A 26,874-nucleotide genomic window follows, 5' to 3' on the forward strand; every position below is an offset into this window, starting at 1 on the left:
GCTATCATAATCAAAACAGCATGGTACTGGCACAAAACAGACACACAAATCAATGGAACAGAATTGAAATCCCAGAAATAAACCCACACATCTACGGACAGCTAATCTTCAACAAAGGAGCCAAGAACATACAATGGAGAAAGGAAAGTCTCTTCAATAAATGGTGCTGGGAAAACTGGACAGCCACAAGCAAAAGAATGAAAGGAGACCATTATCTTACACCATACCCAAAAATTAACTCAAAATGGATTAAAGACTTGAATGTGAGAACTGAAACTGTACAACTCCCAGAAGAAAACATAGGCAGTACAATCTTTGCCATCGGTCTTAGCAGCATTTTTTCAAATACCATGTCTACTCAGGCAAGAGAAACAAAAGAAAAAAATAAACAAATGGGACCACATCAGACTAAAAAGCTTCTGCAAGGCAAAGGAAATCATGAACAAAATGAAAAGACAACCCACCAACTGGGAGAAAATATTTGCAAATCATATACCCAACAAGGGGTTAATCTCCAAAATATATAAAGAATTCATATAACTCAACAACAGAAAGACAAACAACCCAATCAAAAAATGCGCAGAGGGCCGGCCCCATGGCTTAGCGGTTAAGTGCATGCTCTCCACTGCTGGTGGCCCGGGTTCAGATCCCAGGCGCGCACCAACGCACCGCTTCTCCCGCCACGCTGAGGCCGCATCCCACGTACAGCAAGTAGAAGGATGTTCAACTATGACATACAACTATCTACTGGGGCTTTGGGGGCAAATTAAAAAAAAAAAAATGGGCAGAGAATATGAACAGATATTTTTCCAAAGAAGATACACAGATGGTCAACAGGCACATGAAAAAGATGTTCATCACTAATTATTAGGTAAATGTAAATCAAAACTACAATGAGATATCACCTTACACCTGTTAGAATGGCTATAATTAACAAGATGAGAAATAAGTTTTGGAGAGGATGTGGAGAAAAGGGAACCCTCATACACTACTGGCAGGAATGCAAACTGATGCAGCCACTATGGAAAACAGTATAGAGATTTCTCAAAAAATTAAAAATAGAAATACCATACAATCCAGCTATTCCACTACTGGGTATTTATCTGAAGAACTTGAAATCAACAACACAACAAGATCTATGCACACCTATGTTCACTGCAGCATTATTCACAATAGCCAAGACTTGGAAGCAACCCAAGTGCCCATCGACTGATGAATGGATAAAGAAGATGTGGTATATATTACAATGGAATACTACTCAGCCATAAAAAAAGACAAAATCGTCCCATTTGCAACAACATGGATGGACCTTGAGGGTATTATGTTAAGTGAAATAAGCCAGACAGAGAAAGACAAACACTGTATGATTTCACTCATATGTGGAAGATAAACAAACACATGAATAAAGAGAACAGATTAGTGGTTACCAGAGAGGAAGGGGGTGGGGGGGGTCGGCAAAAGGGGTAAAGGGGCACATACGTATGGTGACAGATAAAAACTAGACTATTGGTGGTGAGCAGCACGATGCAGTCTATACAGAAACTGACATATAATAATGTACACCTGAAATTACACAATGTTATAAACCAATATGACCTCAATAAAATAAAAAGTAAAAAATAAAAACTTGGACTCCTATCAGAAGCGAGGAATCCTTCATTAGGGAAGACCTAGTGTTAAAATTCCTTTCCCACCTCATCATTAAAGTTTAGAACCTCATCATAAACGTTTAGAACCCTGTCATAAGTGCTTGAAGCACTAATCAAAATCTGTCCCGCCAGCATTTCCACGTGCCAGTCTGTACTTCCTAACCTCTTAAATTTCGCCCCAAACCCAGAAACAGGGAGACAGATCTAAGGGCACACGGCCCCCTCTCCCTGCAGATCGATCTCACAGAATACAGCTGATCTGTATCTCTTGCACATCAGGCAAGAGAACCCCAATTTTGTGTGGCAACACTCCCATTTCCAAAGCAGCCCCTAAGGCCACTTCCCCACCTTAAAAGATCACATTAAGTATGAATAGTGTGCAGAAAAGAGTTAACACGGCAGGCCTGAGATTACTGTCCTTAGCTTGCCAACATGTGCCCTTGGCTGGGAACCTGGATTCCAAGAGGGTTCCCACCATTCCCAGAAATGCTAAGAGTGACTCATTGTGCCCAAATGTTTGTACCATGTACAAGCAATGTGGTTTATGCTGAACACCTAGTTTCCTTCTACAAGTCCAGAATTTCGGCATGCGCTATGTAAAGCGCCTACGTGACCACCCCCCAACCCTAGGCACTGAGTCTCGAATGAGCTTCCCTGGTAGATAATATTTCACACCTGTTGTTACAGTTCATTGCTGGAAGAATTAAGCATGCTCCATGTGACTCCACTGGGAGAAGACTCTTGGAGGCTTGCACCTAATTTCCTCCGGACTTCGCCTCACATACCTTTTCCCTTTGCTGATTGTACTTTGTATCCTTTCACTGTAATAAATCATAGGTGTGAGTACAACTATATGCTGAGTCCTGTGAGTCCTCCTAGCAAATTAGCAAAACTGGGGGTAGTCTTGGGGATCCCCAACACAGACAGTATTCTCATTCTGGGATTCAAGGAATCCATAATAGGGCCCCAGCCTGCATTTCAATACTACTTTCCCTCTACTCTCCAAAAGGCATCCAAGAAATGATTGCATACCTACCATATGTAATGGGTAATAGGGAATATCTAAGTTTTTTTTTTTTTTTAAGTAGCCGTGGAGGGACAAAAATTGCAGCAGTACTGTATCAAGATTAACTGGCAGTAGCAAGTAAAATGAATCTGGGTACAGAGAAACTGGTTATAAAACTATTCCAAATGAGAAATAACAAAAGCCCAAATTAGGATAGGCAAAAGTAGAAATGTTAGGAAGCTTGGTAGAACGGAAAATGCAAAGGTAGATTCTACAATGTGGGTTGCCTTCTTGTCAAATTGGATTACTTACTGTGTCTCAAACATTTTCCATTCTTTCATTTCATAGTCTTGCCTTGTTCATACAGATTCCCTGACTGGACATCCTCCTCCTCCAACTCTCTGCCAGTCTAACTCCTCCACAGAATCTCATCTACCCTTCAAGGTTCCTCAGTTCCCTACCACCAGAATTCCAACTCACCTGTATTACCTCCATCCTTTTCTCTTTCTCTAGGTTACAGCTTAAGAGCTATTTCTTATTCCACCAAGGACTATTAATGCATTCACTTGTCCTTTAATCAGTGGCTTTCAAATTTTTGGACCCTCTTTTTATATCATGACCCAATATACATACACATATATATATAACCAAAAAACAAGTTTCATGATATAATAAGAGATTTAGTAAAAGTATTAAAAAACAAGAAAAAAAGATCTTTCTATGTATAATGTACTCTGGTATTTTTACTATATATGTATTTACTATAAATTATATATTAAAACTATAAAATATACTGTATAATTATAAATATAAAATTATAGAGAGAAGCAGAAGGAGCACTTCCTAACTCATTCTACGAGGACAGCATTACCCTAATACCAAAATCAGACAAAGACACTGTCTGATCATTGACATGATCATATCAATAGAGGCATTCTATTGATAAAAAGCATTCAAAAAAAATCCAAAACCTGTTCATGATAAAAACCCTCAGTAAACTAGGAATAGGGGTAACTTCCTCAACTGGATAAAGAATATCTACAAAAAACCTACAGCCAAGAACATACTTAATGGTGAGAGAGTAGAAGCTTTCCCAGTAAGATCAGGAACAAGGCAAGGATGTCCCTCTCATCACTCCTTGTCAACATCATACTAGAAGTCCTAGCTAATGTAATAAGACAAGAAAAGGGAATAAAAGGTATACAGATCAGGAAGGAAGAAATAAAACTCCTTGTTCACAGATGACATGATTGTCAATGTAGAAAATACCAAAGAATCAAGAAAATAACTCCTGGAACTAATAAGTGATTAGAGCAAGGTGCAGGATACAAGGTCAATATACAAAAGTCAATCGCTTTCATATATACCTGCAATGAACAAGTGGAATTTGAAATTAAAAACACAATGTCATTTACATTAGAACCTCAAAAAAATGAAATACTTAGGTATAAATCTAACAAAATATGTAAAAGATCTATATAAGAAAACTACAAAACTTTGAGGAACAAAATCAAAGAAGAACTTAAAAATGGAGAGATATTCCATGTTCATAAATAGGAAGACTTAATATTGTCAAGATGTCAGTTCTTCCCAACTTGATCTGTAGATTCAGTGCAATCTCAATCAAAATCCTAAAAAGTTATTTTGTGGACACTGACAAAATAATTCTAAAGTTTAAATGGAGAGGCAAAATACCCAGAATATCCAACATAACATTAAAAGAGAAGACAAAAATTGGACAACTGAAACTGCCCAACTTCAAGACCTACTATAAAGCTACAATAATCAAGACAGTGTGGTATTGTCAAAAGAACAGACAATTAGATCAAAGGAACAGAATAGAGAGCCCAGAAATAGACCCATATAAATACAGCCAACTGATCTTTGATAAAGGAGCAAAGGCAAATACAGTGGAGCAAAGACAGTCTTTTCAACAAATGGTGCTGGAACAACTGGACATCCAAATGCAAAAAAATGAATCTGGACACAGACTTCACACCCTTCACAAAAATTAACTCAAAATGAATCACACACCTAAATGTAAAACACAAAACTATAAAACTCCTAGAAGATAACATAGGAGAAACAGGAAACATAGGAGAAACCTTGGGTAGATGACCTTGGATATAGTGATGACTTTTTAGATACAATATCAAAGGCACAAAACCATGAAAAAAATTGATAAGCTGGACTTCATTAAAATTAAAAACTTCTGTTCTGCAAAAGACAATGCCATGGTCTCATTAGAAGACAAGCCACAATAGATGTTAGCTTAGGGCCAGTCTTCCTCAGCAAAAAGAGGAGGATTGGCATGGATGTTAGCTCAGGGCTGATCTTCCTCACAAAAAAAAAAAAGAAGACAAGCCACAGACTGGGAGAAAATATTTGCAAAAGACTCACCTGATAAAGGACTGTCATCCAAAATACACAAAGAACTCTTAAAACTCACAACAAGAAAACAAAAAATCCAATTAAAAACTAGGCCAAAGACTTTAGCAGACACCTCACCAAAGGAGATATAGAGATGGCAAAGAAGCATATGAAAAGATCTCCACATCATATGTGATCAGGGAAATGCAAATTAAAACAACAATGAGATACCACTACACACCTATTAGAATGGCCAAAATCCAGAACACGGACAAATGCTAGACAGGATGTGGAGCAACAGGAACTCTCATTCATTCCTGGTGAGAATGCAAAATGGTAGAGCCACTTTAGAAGACAGTTTGGCAGCTTCTTACAAAACTAAACATAGTCTTACCATATGACCCAGCAATCATGGTCCTTGGTATTTCAAAGGAGCTGAAAACTTATGTCTACACAAAAACCTGCACACGGATGTTTATAGCAGCTTTGTTCATAACTGCCAAAACTTGGAAGCAACCAAGATGTCCTTCAGTAAGTGAGTAGATTTAAATAAATTGGTACATCCAGACAATGGAATACCATTCGATGTTAAAAAGAAATGAGCTACCAAGCCATGAAAACACATGGAGAAAACGTAAACACATATAACTAAGTGAAACAGTCCATTTGAAAAAGCTACATACTATAAGGTCATATATTCTAACCATATGATATTCTGGAAAAGGCAAAACTAAGGAGATAGTACAAAGATAAGTGGTAGGCAAAGTGGGCGGAGGTAAGGAGGAAGGTTAAATAGACAGAGCACAGAGGATTTTTAGGGTGGTGATAATATTCTGTATGATACTATAATGAGGGATACATGTCATTATACATTTGTCCATACCCATAGAATGCACTACCCCAAGAGTGACCCCCAATGTAAACTACGGATTTGGAGTAATTATGATGTGTCAATGTAGGTTCATCAATTGTAACAAATGCACCACTCTTACAGGGGATGTTGATAATGGGGGAGTCTATGCACGTGTAGGGGTAGGGGATATATGGGAAATGTCTGTGCCTTCCTCTCAATTTTGCTGTGAACCTAAAACTGTTCTAAAAAAATAAATAAATAAAGTCTTTAAAAAAAGAGAGAGAAAGAGAATCAGTCAGGCAAGACACTCAAGGCTGAGAGATTGGCCAGCTTAGGCCTGGATAGCAGCTGTATAAATTGAAACACAAAAGACTTCTCAAAAGCTGCACTAAATTAAATCTGTTACTACATCAGTGTACACAAATTATGTGATGCTGCTGCCATATTATTTTGATTTGTATTAATTTGTCTTATTGTACTCCAAATGGACAGTGGGAAAATGCCATTCTCAAGATCCACACACTAATCTACAAACATAAATGGAAGATTTTAGAGGCCCAAAAAGTCTGCGCTGTTCTAATACCCCAATTTTGTACCTTATTTCACTACTTTCTCCTAAACTAAGTTTTGTAAACCAAGTTTGCAGCCCACTTGCTATAAGATTTAGTCAATATCATGATGTCCCAGCATCAGAATAATCTATTATAACTTCCTAGATAGTATTTTAACAATTACTCTTATTTTTTCTCCCAGGAAAAAAACGAGTTTTCCTAGGCTTTGAATGTATTTGTGATTGCTTTGATTACTCCCCATATTTTTTTTTTTTTTGAAATGAACATAACCTCAAGATTTTATTGTCTTAATCATAAAACAAAAGATAAAGCTTAGAACTAGATCACTTGACCCTTTCTCTTCTTATCTCCTCCCAGTTCAAAAATGCTTGCATGTCTTAATGGCCAGCATTCTCTAGATCTGCAATTGAGCTCAATGCATTCAAGCCTCAGCACAATCTTCTTTGTACTTTTAGCCTTTTTCTGGAATATCAGCTTAGTCCGCCCACTGTAGCCTCTCTACTTCCTGTCATAAGGCTGCTTTCCCTGAGCATACAGAGAGTCTCTGCCCTTCTTGTCCTGTGTCACTTTTTGAGTTTAGTGCCTGCCACACTTCTTACAGGAAGTCTGGCAGGTTTTAGGAATGTTCACCATATTTGTTTGCAGGGGCGCTATTGGCAGGGAAAGAAAGAAAGCAACTTCCCCCAATTTTTAAGTTTTCATCTTAAGACAGAAGTCTAGAACAAAAAAATTCTTCTGAAGTTCTGCAGTCTTGCAGTCTATGCTAATAGGCTCCACTTAACTAATCTCACTACATTAATAAATAATATAATAAACCACAATTATGCTCTTCTTAATGGCACATGGTAGCCTACAACGCAGAAAGAAGAGGCAACTCAACAGCACAATTATAAAAGAAATTAGAAAAAAAACAAATTGTCACTAATAGCCCTAACAAGAATTGTTATATACACATGAGTTTTTTTGAACAAGGTCTTGACTAAGGGGCTATGATGGGCTGAGGGAGGGTGGGAGGTGGGGACCTGGGAGCCTTTTGAAATTAAAATTATGTGTGTGTGTATGTGTGTGTGTGTGTATTTTCTCTGAGGCAAGATCTCTAAACATACTACAGCCTCCTTCAGATTTTCAAACAAGTTTGTGAACAAAAACTGGTTAAGAACCACTGTTTTAAAAATAATAGTCAAAACTTAGAGTTTTAGAAGGAAAATCTATTAATAGCAGCTCACATTTACCGAGCACCTGTGTGCCAGAGACTAGGTTAAGTAACATGATTATTTTTACTACTCCTCACAATCATCCTGTTATACAAATAACTAAAAAAAGCCACGGATAAATTTGTTCATTCATTTACTCATGTTTGTTGAGAACCAACTATATCTCAGGTACTACTCTTGACACTGGTGAAAAAACACTAAAACAAATTCCTTTCCTTGTGGAGCCTTCACCCCAGTCAAAAGTGAAGTCAAAAGGGAAGATAGACAAAAAATTAAATAAAGAAGCAGAAAGGATCAGGTAGTGATCAGTACATAGATGAAAATAAAAAAGAGTGATATCTTAGGGCCTCTGACTAACAGCATGGGCATCCCCAGGGAGCTGGGAAACAGAAATACAGAATCTCAGGCCCCAGCCCAGGGGTCTGAATCAAAATTTGCGTTTTTAACAAAATATCTAGGTGTTTCATATGCACACTGAAGTTTGAGAAGCACTCTGGTAGATTCGAATGACTGGGGGTTCCTATAAATTATGAGGAAAAGCCTCCCTGTGGATTTAAGTTGACATCTGAATGCCAAAAAGAGTCAGCCCTGAAGAAGATCTGGGAGAACATCATCCCCGGCAGAGGGAAGAGCTGGGGAAAAACCCTAAAGTGAAAATGGAAATAACCTTCACATTTTCGAGAAAGAGAAAGAAAGTTTATGCGGCTGATCTAAATGAACAAGGTGGAATGTGTTATAAGATGAAGCTGGAAAGGAGAGCAAGGACCAGATCATGTAGGGTCCTCTAAGACATGGTAAATAGTGTGGATTTTATAAGTAGGATTAAGAACAAGTAGAAGGCTTTGATCAGGGGTGTGACACGATTTGATTTATTTTCTGATAGACTATTCTGTTTTGTAGAAAATGCAAAGTGGAAGCAGAGAGACTAGTTAGGCAACTATAACAATAGTCCAGTTCAGAGATGTCTGGATTTGGACTAGAGAGTTAGCACTGCAGTATAAGTAAACTGGCCAAGATCGTGTAGATAATAACAGCAGCAGCAACAATTACTAACCTTTACTGAGTACTTACTAAGTGCCAGGTGCTTTTCTAAGTACTTTATACACATTAACTCATTTAATCTTCACAACCACCCTATGAGGTAGGTACCAATATTATCTTTACTTTAAAGATGAAGAAACCTTGGCATAGTGGGGCTAAGTAAGTAAGCTGTCCATGTTCCTATAGCCAGGTAGTGGCTAGGCTAGCATTTGTACCCCCAGATACAGCAGGGAGCCAGATGTTACAGTGGAAGGAGCATGGGCTCTGGAGTCATAGTCTCTGGATTCATCTCCTAACTCCACCATTTCGACTCTCAATCATGCTAATGCCATTCTCCAAGGCAGATTGGGCATGTGATCACCATCCTAGCCAATATGCCTAAGGAGAAGTCAGCTTCTGCCCAAGTTTTCCCCAGTGCTCTTCAAAAGAAGACCAGGACAGGAACCCATTCCTTCCTGCCTTTATACTTTTACCTGTGAAATCAGGATACCTGGACTGCTGCAAGTATTTTAAGAACATGAAGGGAAATGCTGTTGACACACAGAGGACAATCAATCTTGACGTATGTTGGGATGGTTAATTTTATGTGTCAACTTGACTTGGCCATGGAGTGCCCATACATTTGGTCAAACGTTATTCTAGTTGTGTCTGTGAGGGTATTTCTGGATGAGATTAACATTTGAATCAGTAGACTGAGTGAAGCAGATTGCTCTCCCTAATGTAGGTGGGCCTCACCCAATCAGTTGAAAGCCTGAAAAGACCAAAAGCTGACCCTCCCATGAGTAAGAGGGAACTCCTGCTGCCTGACTGCCTTTAAACTGGGACATTGGTTTTCTCCTGCTTTTGGACTCCAACTGAAACATCAGCTCTTCCTGGGTCTTGAGCCTGCTAGTCTTTGGACTAAAACTACACTATTGGCTCTCCTGGTTCTCAGGCCTTCAGACTCAGAGCAGAACTACATCACTGATTCTCCCGGGTCTCTGGGTCTCCAGCTTGCTGACTGCAGATCTTGGGACTTGTCAGCCTCCCTAATTACGTGAGCCAATTCCTAATAATAAATCTCTTTCTAAATGTATATACATCCTATTGGTTCTGTCTCTCTGGGGAACCCTAACACATATGTCAAGAAGTTTAACTGTGTTGACACTGTTTTCATAGAGCTGAAGTGATAATAGCAAAGGGGACATGTGGCCTTTGTGCTCTTTGGTGCTTTAAATTGGAATGGATTTCTAATTCTACACAAAGATAGATAGTTAATACCTTATAGATATTCTTTAGAGACCTAAGCAAAATGGTGGACCAAACTGTTTCAACAGAAAGTAAGCATTTTCCCTTTCAGAAATGTTATTTTAAAGGTTTGCTTCATCCTTAAGGCTTTTTGTTTTAATACTTGAGGTTAAATATTTTTTGAGAATCCATCTCCAGCTTCATACTCAAAATCAGTAACAATGTGGTTTAACGCGCAGAAATTTTACATACAACTTGTCAGTAAAGTGGGGTTCAGCTCAAAAACATTCTGTAAGGATTTCTCAGCTTGAAAAGATCCTATGATTAAAGGAAAGAATTGAAGATATGCAAAATGACACATGACCATACAAATTTAAAGAGTTTCCAAGGTAAAGAAAACTTTTTGCATTATTCCTTCCTAGACAGTTGTATGTCCAGAAATATTCAATGTAATCTGTGATGAATCTATTTCAAGGCATTATGTGTGTTTACTTCAATAGAATAATTAAGGAAGTTATAAAAAAATCCACAGACTACAGGAGGTATTTATGTAACCCAGAAAAGCTATATGCTTTATGTCAATTTTAACAACTTAAGGTTTTCTTTGCCAAACTTGCATTCATTTGAAAATTCATACGTGACACAATTCTGAAAGGTAAAGAAAAAGAAAACTAACATGAATAAGTGCCTACTATGTACCTAGCAAACAGACAGCACTTTCTATATATTATCTTACTTCTCCAAAACAGTTTGAAGTAAATATTGTTATTCTTTACAAATGAGGAAACTAAAATACCTTAAAAAGGTAGGAAACTTAAGTGAATGACCAAGACAGGATCTGAAGCTAAGTGACCCCAAACCACCAGGATGTCGCGCTCATTAAAACCACCATAATATTACAGACAAGTGAAGGCTGTGTTCCCATTTGTCGTAGCCAGGCAACAGAAAATCAAAACACAGACCTCTCTCAGGCCCTCTAATTTGAAGTACTCAAGCCTCCTGGAGCAACCAACAACCCGCTCCTCCTGGGTCTCCACCCTCCTCAGGCGCCACTAGAGCTCTGCCCTGCCTGCACTGTGGGGTCAACCTGCCTCTGCTAATAAACGACACACTTCCAAAACCCACCAGCAGCTTTTTTCTATTAAAAGTCCAAAGTTGAAGTGTTAGAGGAAAGAAATTCTTTTCCATATAAATCTAAAAGCCCTTATATTTCACAGTTGGCTTTTAAGAATTTTGTCAAACTAGATTTATGTACACCTTTTTGAGCTTTGAGAACAAATATTAATATATTTGGCACTAAGTGAAGACATAATGATCTAGCCCTCAAATATAAGACGACACAAGGTTGAGAGACAAATCAATGCTGGATCACATCATGATTCAAGATGATGCTGATATGCTAAAAAAATTGGATAAAATTTAACTAAGGTGCATTTAGGCTCAAAAACTTAATTATACTGAAAAGAATCAATTGAAAATCTATTAAATAGAAGAATTTGATAAGCAACAAATAATTTCACACATAATTATAAAACATCTATAAAGTGCAAAGCTCTGTGCTAAAAACTTCGAATACAACCAGTGATGAGCTAGACAGACACTGTAACTGCGCTCAAAATACTAACAGTGCACTGGGAGAGATACAAACAAGTAGATAAACAACTTTAATAAAGTGTGGTACAGGGAAGAAGAGGATGCTAGAAGATCACAGAGCCAAAGCTAGTAACCTAGCTGAGGGAGTTAAGGAAGGGTACTCAGAGGAAATGATGTTTCAACTTAGAGCAAAGGACCAACAGGAGTTAGCCAGGGAAAGATGGAAAGGAGGGAAGGAGATGCATTAGCCTGAGAGAAGGCTCCCAAACACAAGAGTGTGGCACACTAAAGAAAATGAAAAAAGCTCAGTATGACTGATATAAAGTGGAAGGCAGAGACGGGCAAGAGTTGGGTTACTGGAGAAGTAGAAAGGAACCAGGTGACACTGGGCCTTGCAATGATAAGCAGTGTGAATTTCATCCTGAAGGCAACAGGAAGCCGCTGATGACTTTTAAAGAATGCAGTGGCTTGATTACGCCCCCTCTTAAGCAAAGAAGAAGGATACTGGAAAAATATTTTCACAGCTTTATCTTTCTAACATACTAAAAATAAGCAGTTGGAAAATACAATTTAAAAAAAAAAAGGATCCCACTAACAATTACAATAAAAAGTCTAGAATAAAGAAGGATATTAACAATCAACTTGTAAGATCTATATGAAATAAAATCTTTCTCAAAGGCATAAATGAAAATTTGGAAAAACAGACACACAATGTTACTGGAAAGAAAGGCTCAACACCATAACATTGGCAATTCTTTACAAATTAATTTAGAGATTAAATACAGTTCCAACAAAATCCTAATCCAAAATTCATAGAAAATCATGAAGAGGTAAAGTAATAAGGGAGATCTTGCCTATTAGATGTGAAAATAAATATAAAACACTATAATCAAAAGATTTCTGAATGGACATTCCAAAAAGAAGTTTATGGAATAATTTAATATATAATAAAAGAGGAAAGGTGTAGTGGTCCATGCATTCTGCTTCGGCAGCCCGGGGCTCGCTGGTTGGGATCCTGAGCATGGACCTACTCACTGCTCATCAAGCCATACTGAGGTGGCGTCCCACATAGAAGAACTGGAAGGACCTACAACCAGGATATACAACTATGTACTGGGGCTTTGGGGAGAAAAAATGAAAAAAAAGAGGATGATTGACAATAGATGTTAGCTCTGGGCCAATCTTCCTCAAATTAAAAAAAAAAAAAATGTGAATACATAAAAAAATTCTAACCCAAAAAAGAAAGTATACATGAATATTTATTTAGTCCAGAGGTCTGCAAACTCTGGCCGGTAGGCCACATCGGCCGTGCTCATTAGTTTATGTATTGTCTATGGCTGTTTTCACACTACAATACCAGAGGTGAGTAGTTGCGACAGAGACATATGGCCTGCAAGGCCAAAAACATTTATTATCCAGCCCTTTACAGAAAAAGTTTGCCAATCCCTGATCGACTCTTTTAACAGCTGTGGACTTCCTCAGCCCAAACCTATCTAGACATCACAATCACCTGTGAAACTCAGACTTAATGAATCACAATTAAATCCCAGTAGGAATGGATCAAAAACCTAAATGTAAGAGCTAAAACTACAAAATGATTAAAAGAAAACATAATTGTAAACCTTCATGACCTTGGGTTAGGCAATGATTTCTTAGATATGACATCAAAAGCAAAAGCAATCAAAGAAAAAATAAACTGGACTTCAGCAAAATTAACACATTTGTATATCAAAAGACATTATCAAGAAAGTGAAAACACAACCCACAAAATGGGAGAAAATATTTGCAAATCACATATCCAATAAGGAACTTGGCTTCAGAATATATAAAGATGTCTTACAACTCAATAAAAAGACAAATACCCCAATTTTTTAAATGGATTTGAATAGATCTCTCTCCAAAGAAGATACATGAAAAGTCAATAAGCACATGAAAAGATGTTCAATGCCATTAGGGAAATGCAAATCAAAACCACAATGAGATAGCACTTCACACCTACTAGGAGAGTGATGATCAAAAAGACAATAATGAGTGTTGGAGAGGATGTGGAGAAATTGGAACCCTCATATATTCCTGGAGGAAATATAAAATCATGTAGATGCTTTGGAAAACAGTAACAGTTCCTCAAGAAGTTAAACCGAGTTACCACATGACCCAGCAATTCTACTCCTAGGTATATAGCCAAGAGAAATGAAAATACATGTTCACACAAATACTTGTACACAAATGTTCATAGCAACACTATTCATATTAGCAAAAAAGTGGAAACAAGCCAAATGTCCATCAACAGATGAATGAATGAATAAATAAAATATAGTATATTCATCCATACAATAGAATATCATTCAGCTATAATAAGGAATGAAGTATTGATACATACAACTTGGATAAACCTCAACATTATGCTAACAAGCCAACATAAAAGACTACATATTGTATGATTCCATTTATTTGAAATGTCAAGAATATGCAAATCCATAGAGATGGAAAGTAAATGAGTGGTTGCCAAGGGCTGGGGGCAGTTGAGGAGGGGGGATGAGAAGGAGGGAAATGCGTAGTGACTGCTAATGAGTATGGGATATCTTTTTTGGATTGATAAAAATGTTATGGAATTAGTGGTGATGGCTGCACAGTTTTGTGAATATACTAAACACCACTGAATTGTACACTTTAACAGGGTGGATTTTATGGAATGTGAATTATATCTCAATAATATTAATTTAAAAAAAACTCCAGTAAGAAAAAATTATTCCCAGAACATATATATGACAAAAAACTTGTATCCAGTATACATAAAGAACATCTACAAATAAGACACACAACACAATTTAAAAAGAGGTAAAAGAGCTGATCAGATACTCAACAAAAGAAGATACACAAATGATCAATAAGCATATGAAAAATTGCTCAACATCTTTGGTCATTAGGTAGATGCAAATGTAAACCACAATAAGATATCATTTCACACTCTGGAATGGCTAAAACTTAAAACACTGACAACCCCAATTGTTGGTAAGGATGTATTGCAACCAGAACACTCATACATTGATGATGCAAGTGTAAAATGGTACAATCACTTTAGAAAACAGTTTGGTAGCTTCTTATAAAGTTAAACATACACTTACCATATGAACCAGAAATGCCATTCCTACCTATATATCCAAGAGAAATGAAAACACATATCCCACAAAGTAAGTAATATGAGATTGCAGCAGCTGGAAAGAACTCAAATGTCCATCAACAAGAGAACGGATAAACAAATTCCGGTATATTCATACAATGGAATACTACCGAGCAACAAAAATGAACTGCTAAAATATGAAATCAAGTAGGTTAATCCGGAAAAAAAAATCTACATGTAAAGTAGAAGAAATCAGACACAACAGAGTATCTATTATATAATTCTACTTATATGAATTCCCAAAACAGGTAAAATTAATCTATAGTGATAGAAAAATTAATCTGTGGCAAAATTAATCTATGGTTATAGAAATCAGAACAGTGATCAACTACAGGATATAAAGAATGACTAAAAGGAGCAGGAGGGAACTTTACTATCTATATCAGAGGTCAGCAAACTATGGCCCTTGGGCCAAATCTAGCTCATTGACTATTTTTGTAAACCAAGTTTTACTGGAACCCAGCTGTGTTCATTCATTTATATATTATCTATGGATGCTTTTTCACCACAAGGGCACGAAAAAGTTGTGACAGAGACCCTAAGGCCCATAAAGCATAAAATATTTACTATCTAGCCCTTTACAGAAAAAGTTTGTCAACTCCTATTCTGTATCTTCATTGAGTGCAATTAACATGGTGAATACATTTGCTAAAACTCATTGAATAATACATTTAAGATTTGTGGATTTCACTCTAGACAAATTTTACTCCACTTAAAAAAAAATCCCAGCATATATTTTTGAGGAAATTCCTAAAATGATTCTGAAATTTATATGGAAATGCAAAGGACCTAGAATAGCCCATACCAGTGTTGTACAAAAGAAATATAATCTGAACAACACATATAATTTAAAATTTTCTAATAGCTAAATTTTTTTTAAGTTTTTTAACAGAGGTAAAATTAATTGCAGTAACATATTTTATTTAATCCAACATATACAAACTATCATTTCAACTGTTGGAAGACAATTTTTCATAGGTCTTTTGCATTTCTGCACACCTGTGAGTAGAAGCACAGATAGCTTTTGTCCTAGATCATCTTCTCAATAATGTCTGTTGCTGTCCAGTATAATAATGTCCTCCTCCAGCTCAAAAGCTGAGTTTGCTTGCAGCCCCCTTATAAAAAATAGGGTTTCCTAAGCTCAGGGTTTCTCAGCTGTGACACAAACCTGCTAAATATGCAGGCATCCACCTGTACCAACCTCTGCATCATCCCCACAGGGTTTGAGAGGCAAGGGGAACTGAGGCAAACATGAAGCTCACGTTGCCTGCTGGGCCATGAGTAATAAAATTCTTTGTCTATAATCCAGGAATTTCATGTCTTCTGCCAACACTCATGAAACCATGGCAGGTTAACATGTTATCCTGCAATCAGGGTAAAATCTTAGACGCTTCACAGTTCTTGTCATCAAGAACTGTAATCAACATGTAATAAAAATCTTAAAAATTTTAATAAGATATTTTACAGTCTATTTTTTCATACTAACTCTTCAAAATTCAGTATGTATTTTTACACTGAGAACATACCTCAATTTGGATGCTAAATTTTTATTGGAAATACTTAATCTATATTCAAACTTAACAAAATCTACAGTTGGGAAAGTAGATTAACATTCCCAAGTCATTCAAAGAATACCTATATTGATAATGAGGCAGGCTATGGATGTGTGGGAGCAGGAGATATATGGGAAATCTCTGTACCTTCTGCTTGATTTTGCCATGAACGTAAAACTGCTCTAAAAAATAAAATCTATTAAAAATAAAAGTTTTCCATAGCTGAATCAAATATCTTTTTAAAATTTATATTTAAGTTAACTAAAATTAAATAAAATTAAAAATTTAGTTCCCCTGTCACATTAGCCACATTTCAAGTACTCAGTGTCCACCTGTGGCTAGTGGCTATGGTACCAGACAGCTCCAGTCTAGTAATTCTTGAAAAAGAGCGAAGCTGGAGGACTTATACAGCCAGATATTAAGACTTATAAAGCTAAAGAATTAACACAGTGTAGTATTGCCACAAGAGTAGACCAATGGAACAAAATCCAAGCCCACATATATATGGTTGCCTTGATTTATGTCAAAAGTGGCACTACAGTGGCCTGGAAAAAAGATCTCTATTCAAAAAATGTTCCTGGGTCAACCGGATAGCCATATGGAAAAAAATGAATCTTGACCCAAACCTAACATCATACGCAAAAATTAATTCCAGATGGATCATCGATCTAAATGTGAAAAGTAAAACAATAAAGCTTCTAAAAGATAACTTAAAAATACCTTCATGACTTGAAGGTAAACAAAGATTTCTTAAATAGGACACACAAAAAAAGGCTGCTATGTGGACTACATTAAAATTAAGAACTTCTGTTCATTAAAAGACTCCACTTGGGTTGGCCGGGTGGTGTAGTGGTTAAATTCACGCATTCCACTCTGGCGGCCCGGGGTTCACAGGTTCAGATCCCGGACGTGGACCAACGCACTGCTTGTCAAGCCATGCTGAGGCTGCGTCCCACAAACAAGAGCTACAACGCTACAACTATGATACACAACTATCTACTGGGGCTTTGGAGAGAAAAAATGAGAAAAGAAGAAGATTGGTAACAGATGTTAGCACAGGGCCAATCTTCCTCAAAAAAATAAATAAATAAAATAAAACTATTTTTAAAAAATAATAACTAAAGACTCCACTAAAAAAATTAAAATGCAAGCCACAGACTGGGAGAAAATATTTTCAATCTATATATCTGACAAAGGATGATTCATATCCAAAATATATAAAGAACTCCTACAACTCATTAAGAAATAGAATCCAGCAATTCCATCTCTAGGTATTTATCCAAAGGAAATGAAATCACTATCTTGAAAAGCTATCTGCACCCCCATGTTCACTGCAGTTTTATTTACAATAGCCAAGACATGGAAACAACCTAGGTGTCCATCAACAGATGAATGGATAAATCAATAGGAATATAAATCAAGATGTTGATTACCATTGCGAGTAAAAAGCTGGTGACTTGGAAGGTGCACAATGGGAGGCCTCTGGGCACTACAAATGTGTCACTCCTTGATTTAGGTTGCATTATACAGATCTGTTTATGCAAACACATCGGCCTTTACACTTATCATTTGTGTACTTTTCTAAATGAACCTTATACTTCAATAAGTATACTTAAAAAATAAAAATAAAGTTAACATGGTCGGCCCCGTGGCTTAGCGGTTAAGTGCGCGCGCTCTGCTGCCGGCGGCCCGGGTTCGGATCCCAGGTGCGCACCGACGCACCGCTCCTCCGGCCATGCTGAGGCCGCGTCCCACATACGGCAACTAGAAGGATGTGCAGCTATGACAGACAACTATCTACTGGGGCTTTGGGGGAAAAATAAATAAATGAAATCTTTAAAAAAATAAAAAATAAAAAAATAAAGTTAACAGTAGTTGTCCATTCTGTATTTTCTACTATGCACATGTAGTATTTTTATAATTAAAAATATGGGCCGGCCCCCGTGGCTTAGCGGTTAAGCGCGCGCTCTGCTGCTGGCGGCACGGGTTTGGATCCCGGGCGCACACCAACACACCGCTTCTCCAGCCATGCTGAGGCCGTGTCCCACATACAGCAACTAGAAGGATGTGCAGCTGTGACATACAACTATCTACTGGGGCTTTGGGGGAAAAAATAAATAAATAAAATTAAAAAAATAATAATTTATTTTTTAAATAGAAAAAAATAACTAATCAAATACAAACTGGAGAGACCTGTCTTAACAGCCCTAGGAGTCTTAAGGTGAGACACGAAGATGAGCTGGCCACCAAAAGTTAATGCAACAGGAAACAGAAAAGATAATCTATAATACTGCTCTAGCCTGACATAGCTGAAGGAATATACTGAGATATGGGGGCTACATTTTCAGAGTGACATTCATAAAGTAGATTGTAATCTCAAGAAAGGAAGTAGTTCAAGGATCTAGAAACCATGTCATGAGATTTGACTGACAGGACAAGGGACAGCTGACATTGAGAAGAGAGTAACAACATCCCAGCATCCTGTATCTTGCATATAGATGGCACCAAGAAATATCTGGGGAACAAATGAATGAATGGATGAACGGGAGAAATAGAAGGATGTTTTAAAAGTTGTTGGAATTGGGATAAGGAGGCATCCAATAATTTGATACATTAATGAGTAAATAAATGAACATTATCAGTCTTGATATGTTTAAAGAGCTGTCATAAGTGCAATGAGGACTCGAGTTATATATGTTGTGCCTGGGGAAAGATTCAAGATGAAAGGGGAGAAGTTACGGAAATGCTTGAATTTCAGCCTACTTAAAGAATTTTCTAACAATTAGGGCTATCCAAAAATGAATAGGATGCCTCAAAAAGCAATAGTTAAGATAGAAACTACATGCCCATCTGACATTTGACTACATGACCCAGAGGTCCTCTTCAGCTCTAATATTCCATGATTCTCTGAAATGTTATCTTTATATCTTGCTGCACAGTAAATAGTTCACAACTACTTGAGTTCCTTTGAAAACAGTATCCATAAACAGTATCTTACTAAATGAAGATATTTTACCTTAGTGACTTAACTGCATACTATAAATCAAATTTCAACAGCTCTCTTTGCAACATGATGATGAAAGCAATATGATGAAATTCGTATTTTCTAAGAACCTCTAGGTATTCAGGATATCCAGAGAAAAGGTAGTTAAATCCAGGAGAACAAAAACCATCCCCAGTTATCTATGAAGGCCCTTTGTACAATCAGAAAAATCAAAACTACATTTTCTAGAATTCAAAGCACTGAAATTAGACCGAGCCTTTTGCCATTGTTAATATAAGTGAGTCCTCCCTCAAATTAAATTGGTTTTAGTAATTCTATATAGAGTTGAGTTTATCCCATTTCTATTCACTGACTGGAATGCACCGCCTCTAGCATTTCAGTATTAATATTTCAACTACTCCTGGCATAGCCTCACATTTATATAATATTTCTCATAGTTTTCAAAGGACTTTCTCATATTATATAATAACTTATTTGAGCCTCATTAATGACATTCAAGGAAGGTAGAGTTAGGATAATTAATCCCATTCTACAGATGAGAAAATGGAAATACCAAATTAAATGATTGATCCAGTACTACGAAAGGAAACCAAAATCACAATCTAGTCTTCCCAGGTCACATTTTATTATTCATCTGGTATCCCATAGGTTCACCAGGCCTAAGGCAGAACTGATCAAAATTCTTCAAAGAATACGAGTTCTTCATATTCTTTGTATGGAATAAAAGGAGCTTCACTTCTTCACCAAGAGAAACAAGATTGTTGCCAAAAAAAACACACGCTTAGTTAAATGAAATCAAAACTATATAAGGAATTTAGATTTCCAGTTTAAAATGTTTACCCAACTGTTGTGAGAAAAATGCACAATCAGGAAAAGCACATTTAATATTTCTAAAGGGCTGGATTAAAATTTCAGCTGTAAACTTCATTACTGTAATTAGATTTTTAATGCATATTTATTAAACATCCATTCAAATACTGTGCTCACAATTATTGATGAGTTATTTGTACATTGATGTTGACTTTAACAAACTGTAAACAATGGCCACTGACCAGAAATGTTCTCCTACAATGACAGAAGCCCATGCTAAGGTCATGGGCAGCCCATTTATGCTCTATTATGTTCTAATCATACCCAAAAGATAAATATTCAGCTGCTTTTTTGAAAATTGCAGTGGTCATCAATGACCCAAAAAGTCAGACTTACCAGTGACATTCAAGACCTATGTTTGATTCAGCAATGAATAAACAAAGTACAGAATAGAAGAAAATCAAATCTTAATTAAACTCTTTCTTTAGAAAAACAACATAAGCCATCATCAAGGAATGCATCAACAAGATGATTTACTTTATTTATAAAAGGCTGATTTAGGGGCTTTAAAAGGGTGCTTTTGATTTAAATAGAAAAATTATGAAAATTAAAACTAAATGCTTGCTGGTTATCATTCTTTTCCTTTAGAAGCTAGTTAATCTTAAATACGCCAATGTGTATAACTTTACGAAAGGAAAAAATAGTACTTTAAATTTCATGATAACAAATCAGTAAAATACTGCCTAAAAATCTGAATAAAGCTATTCTGAAGTAATTATAGGCATGGCCTAGCATACTGAGTAACTCCTTAATATTCACCCTGTTCATACACTAATAATGAGATCTAAGGGAACTATTTTCTTTCAAACGATAAAGAAAAATAACATCTATTCGTTATATTCGTTTAAATTTTATACACTCACACATATATAAATGAGAATTTTAAAATGGAATCTACAGGAGTTGCATTTAAGATATAAATTGCATTATGAAGCTATGAAGGAACTACCCTAAGAATTACACATTCAGGCTTTAAAAATGGTTGAAAATTGCCACCTGGTCAAGAACATGGATAGATATCATGCTGCAAAAGTAACTTCTAGGATTGGCTCAATGGAGAGAAGAAATAGGGACAAGCAAGACAGTCAACAAAGGTTGTGAAAAAGATTCTGGAGATAAAAGTATCAGGTACCTCCAGTAGGGTAGGCATACAAATGGCACCTCAACAGTGGACCTTAGGCAAGGAAGACAAAACATAGCAGAAAGAACGGACATATCCAAAAGGCTTTTAAGAGAGAAATTAGAACAAATCTTAATCAGTGAAATATATAAGTGATCTAGTTAGATATATTCAAGCAGAGGCTAGACAACCTTTTATCAGAGAATTTATAGAGCATATTATTACACTGGCCTAAGGCTGAACTACCCATTTCTAGACCCTTGACACCTATTATTTCTGTGGTACTTTTTGTGAAAAGACAAATCCAAAAAAATAGTTATACCCATTTAAACATTCCATCATTTACTTAAAGAGAATGAAGCACTTAAGGTATAACGCAGTGCTAATCTACAGATCAATAATCCATTTCTGGACCTCTGAGGTTCCTTTCTATCACTTCTACTCTTGGATCAACCCTATTTCATCTGCCCCTCTCTCCACCCCAGAACTACATCTAGGGCACTAGCTATATCTATGTAATAAGCTGTGCTATGCTTTAAAAAAATTTAATTGAAAGAAACCATTAACATGAAGTTAATCAGCCTCAAGAGTAGGTAAGAATATTCTTTTCTAGTATAATAAATGTTAATGGAAATCCAAGAAACACAAAGTTTCACATAAGGGTATTCATCTAATTGGGTAATAAAAGTCCAAAGCCCATTTTCTTAAACACTAATCTGTACTACCAATAAATTATACCAATTCATATGGCTGAGATGGGTTAGTTCTACTCATATTAGTACTTAATCAAGATCTCCCATGCACATATAATAAAGGAGATTGTGGAGCTAAAGGCAAATATGAGTCATCATGTAAGAGACCACTAAAAACATAACATTGAGATACAGGACACTATAATAATAAGAAATCACAAGATGTGACTCTCATATTACCTTGCCTCTATGAAATAAACAGTTTCTAAGTCTAGCTGAAACTAAAAATAGAATTTTGAGATACAGTAATTTTCAGTTTTAGAAAACCTAGAAATATTCTCTTCCTTGGCTTCTCTCCTAGTTTTCCTATGACCTCTCTAACTGCTCTCCAACAAAGTCATGTTCTTCTGCTCATAAATATCAATTTTCCTCAAGGAAAATTGAAAATCCCCATCAGCCTTTTCCCCTTTTCACTCTACAAATACTCCCGGGCTAGTTCTTCCATTCTCATGGCTCTCAACACCTCATATTTCCTTTCTCAGTCTCAGATCCCCATATTTCCTACAACTAATCAGACTCATTTACCAGAACCGTTATAAACACTTCAAATTTAACAAGTCCAAAATGGAATCTCCTGTAAAATGCCTCTGGCCCTTTTGCATGTTTGTTTTGTTTCCCTTGATAGATGGATGGTGATACCATTAAATTACCCCAACTAGGAAATCTAAATTGATCTTAACTCTTCTCCCCTTGTCTCCCCCAAAGCCTGTCAATTCTACCAAAGAAGTGTCTTTGAAATCCCTCCCTTGCAGCCCTGCTCTCCACCTCCACCACAGCAGTAATTCAGGCTGCAAACTACTCTCCCCTAAACTACAACTTCCTTCTAAATAAACTCCCAGCTTCCACTATTCCCCCATCCAGGCATTCCTGATCTGTTTTTCAGGCAGCAATAAGAATAATCATGCTAAAACAGATCTGATCACTTCTTTTTTTTTTTTTTTTTCCGCTTCTTTGTGTGTATGTGTCTCACATTGGACTCATGAATTTTTACTTTTCAATATTTTATAATTGCATATCATTATTCTTTTTGATGCTTAAATTGCCCTGATTTCTCTGCCCATATTTTATTTTATTTTATTTTTATTTTTTTGCTGAGGAAGATTCATCCTGAGCTAAAATCCATGCCAATCTTCCTCTATTTTGTATGTGGGTCTCCACCACAGCATGGCCACGGATGAGTGGTGTAGGTCCACAGCCAGGAACCAAACCCAGGCCACCAAAGCAAAGCACGCCAAACTTAATCACTAGGCCATGGGGTTGGCCTCCCATCACTTCTCTTCTTAAGAAACCTACAACATTGTCCCACTGAACCTATACATCTTTGCACACTATACAGGCCTCCTTTAACCAGATCCCAGGCCACCTTCCCAGCTTCACCTCTAGCTACTCTCCCTGAGGGACCATAAACCAATAAAGGCCATGTACAGCTCACTTCTACACTTCTGCTAAAAAAATCCTCCTCTCCCTAAGCAGAGCTGCTTTCTCCTCTGGAGTCCTACCCAACACTTCAAGATGGGCCTAGATGATGGGTTATTAATGTCCATTGTTATGTTAAGGAGCTAGTAGAACACAGTTGGTTACATTTGTGGTTCTGGAGCAAAAATACTTAGGTTCAAATCCCAGTTAGGTGGTCATGCTTGTTTATTCATCTATAAAATATAGATAACAATTTTATAGGGTTTTTATGAAGATTAAACTATGAAGAAAGAAACTGCTAGTAGACTGCCTGGAACATAGAAAGGGCTCAATAAATGTTAGCTACTGTAATTTCAGCTCCCTTCCAAGACTGTGAGCTATTCAAGGACTGGGACCCAATTTCATTCACTTTTTCTCCCCCTCACACTTAATACAAGGCTTCAACTGAATTACCAGTTTTGAGGCATTTTCTACCCACGCCACAGCCACTCTGATTTCTAATAAAATGCTTCCCCTTAACTATCTGGAGATTGAATAACTGTTACATTAAATGAAGACACACTTAGACCTAAAAGAAAACAGGCAGTGAAATCAAAATTGAACATATATACTTAAATTACCTAAGAAACCAAATTTTACTTTCAAGTTTTTAATAATCTAACTAATCTAAATACATGCATCCCAAATAGATCTCACAATGTTCTATTTCCTAAGGAATTTAAAGTTAGGCAATCAGGTAGGTGATTTGGATGAACAGCATTTTAGGACCCCTAAAGATTTCATAGTTCCAGTTTCCAAAATGTCTTGGAGCCAGGGCTGGCATTAAAGCTTAGATGAGACATAAAAACAAAGTAAGAACCTGCTCTCCCTTTCCCCTTATTCCTTTCCTTTCCCTATTTCCTTCTTTTGTTTAACATTAAGCCAATGCTTCCGTCACATTACACTGTAGTAAATAGTAGACTTGCAAAGATGAAAAAATAGAGATAAAATATAAACGTAGACAGTAAAACACCAAAAAAAAAAAAAATCAAGAAAGGGATACAAAACAAATTTTTAAATCAGACTCTAAATGCTGAATAACATTTCAACTTAAATTTTCCTTTTATTTAAAGAGGGGGAGGGAGCATCTTTAGTTACAATTAAATCCACCTCTACCCTAACTGCATTTTCATCAAATCTCCACACCCAAAACTGGCTAAATTTTGAGAATGAGAAGTAGTACGAGGACAGGTTAACAGCATAGCCTTTAGGGTCAGATGTAAGTCCAAGTATAGCCTTTACTTGAACCCACAAGTTCTGCCACTTAACTAGTCTGCAACCTTGGATTCATTATCCTCAAAATGAGGATACAAAAATTAAATGAGATAATGTATATAGAAAGCACTTAGCATAGTGCATGACACAGAATAAGCATTCGGTAAATCTTATATGTTATTATGATGATGCTCCTTAAATATTATTTTCATAAATTATGGTATATGCATAGAATGGAATTCTATTTTAACCATTTAAGACACGAGGCAGTTCTATACATATTGATATGGAATGAGCTCCAAGATATACTAAATGAAAAGAAAGAAAGGAAAAGAACAATGTGTATAGTATGTTACCACTTCTATTTTTTTTTTAATACAGATATTTATACACATATATGTTTGTACACCCACAGAATGTCTCTGGAAGAATACATGAGAAACTAGTCATAGAGGTTGCCTCTGTGGAGGAAAACCAAGTGGCTAAGGGATAGAGGGGGAAGAGTCTTAACATTTTACCATATTCCTTTTGTACCTTTTGAATTTTGTATCATTTGCTTTTATTGCCTATTCCAAAAGTAAAAAATAAAGTTATTATGATCCAAACCTTATGTTACCAAAATATTCCATTATACAATAAGTGACTTATGCTAAACTTTGCAGAAAAATCTAAGGTGACTTAATCACAGTGCTAGTATTAATTTCAACTCTGTTGATGATAATAACCAAAGACTTACAGAGTTTTAGCTAAATTAGCCAATGAGAATCAACTTATTAAGATATATAAGAGGGAGTGCTTGGAGATGAGAAAAAGGAAAGCATAACTATGGGGGAGACAATAAGAATAACGTCATTCATTCCTTCAAAAAAACGCATCTGCCAATCAAACAATGTGCTAAGCGCTAAGGAAACAATGACACCTGGTCTTTGCCTTTGAGTAGCCCGCAGTGTAGTGGGAGTATATATGAATAAGATCAGCACTCCTGTGGGCTTGGTTACTCAAAATATAATATGATTCATTCATTGATGAACACGTAACAATCTGAATGAATGAATGAAGCAAGCCCAGTGATTAAAAAAAAAAATCCCACTGAAGCCTGTAGTGACTTGAAAAGAACATGAAGAATCGATCCCTCAATCTGAGAATGCTTGTACACTTGCGTTCCCAGAATCCCAAAACCCAGGGGGCTCTGCAGAGGTCCCAGGCTTGGCTATTAGATCCAGTGCTCGGTCACCAGCCCAGGAGAGCTTGGGAAGGCGCAGGGTGAAAGGGTGCCCAGGCCCCAACCCCACACTTGCATCCCTTTAAGCCAGGCACTCCCACACCTGGGTTCACCAGGTCTCAACTCTACACTGGGAAGGAACCAACTCTGGGGCCGACCTCTGACCCTCAAAATGAAAAGTCACTGTGGGCCAGCTCTCTCAGTGTGCAGGGCTCTCTCATGGGCAGACAGTAACAGAAGGGCAAGAGAGGCTGAAACTCCTCTCGAGGGGCCCTTAGCTCCAAAAACCGTGAAACCAGGAGGCAGCTGGGGGAGATACAGGAGGGAGGGTGACTGACCCGAGGCTTCCCCGGGCATATTCAGTCGGCTCGGCCTACTCATGGCACAGTCACTGACCTTTCCAAAGGGGCTTTCCAGGGACGGTGGCCGGAGGAGCGAGTGCAGCGGCCCTCGCCCCGCACCCAACACATCTCCGTCTCAGCCGGCTCTGCACTAAGCGCAGGGTAACCAAGGGCGACCAGGAGGCCGCCATCTTGAGCTCCGTACAAGGGAAGAAAGAAAAAAACTTTATTGAAACCCAGAAGAGAAACGGTGACACGGACAAACCCAGCCGGGCTCACGCAAGACTCCGACCGATAGAATGAAAAAGAACAGCGGAAGAACGCGACCTCTAGTAGTGAAGCGGCAGCCTGGGCTCCGGTGCCCTTCCGTCCCTCCGGGCAGCTGCCAGCTGGGACTACGACTCCCAGCATGCAGTGCGGCGTTGCCGGGGGCGGGGCGTGCACTCTAGGTTTGGGGGGAGGGGCAATTCTCTGCCTGGCGCCGGCAGCAGAGGGTCCCAAAACATATTCAAGGAGTTGGAACATGATTATGACGTGTGGTCACGTAACCACCTCTGAGTCTTTTCGGTTAGCCCACCTGACCGAGATTCAGAAACCTAAATAAAATCTAGGTGAGCCAGCGGGCCGTCATATTTT

At 37.4% G+C, this 26,874-nt stretch overlaps 1 protein-coding gene and 1 pseudogene across 1 annotated transcript in view; both read right to left on the reverse strand.

Annotated features, from left to right (window-relative positions):
• The window catches only part of AFG1L (AFG1 like ATPase), a 185,993-nt gene extending 159,389 nt beyond the window's left edge, over positions 1–26,604 (reverse strand). Inside the window, exon 1 of the mRNA XM_058566509.1 lies at positions 26,294–26,604. Within this exon, the coding sequence (XP_058422492.1) occupies positions 26,294–26,429 (136 nt within the window). The 5' untranslated portion in view covers positions 26,430–26,604. The remainder of the gene's footprint in view (positions 1–26,293) is intronic.
• On the reverse strand, positions 6,769–7,083 carry LOC131420478 (large ribosomal subunit protein eL42-like; annotated as a pseudogene).
• Positions 26,605–26,874: the final 270 nt, after the last annotated feature.

This window comes from Diceros bicornis, chromosome 23 (assembly GCF_020826845.1).
Source record: "Diceros bicornis minor isolate mBicDic1 chromosome 23, mDicBic1.mat.cur, whole genome shotgun sequence".
In the NCBI taxonomy this organism is placed as follows: Eukaryota; Metazoa; Chordata; class Mammalia; order Perissodactyla; family Rhinocerotidae; genus Diceros; species Diceros bicornis.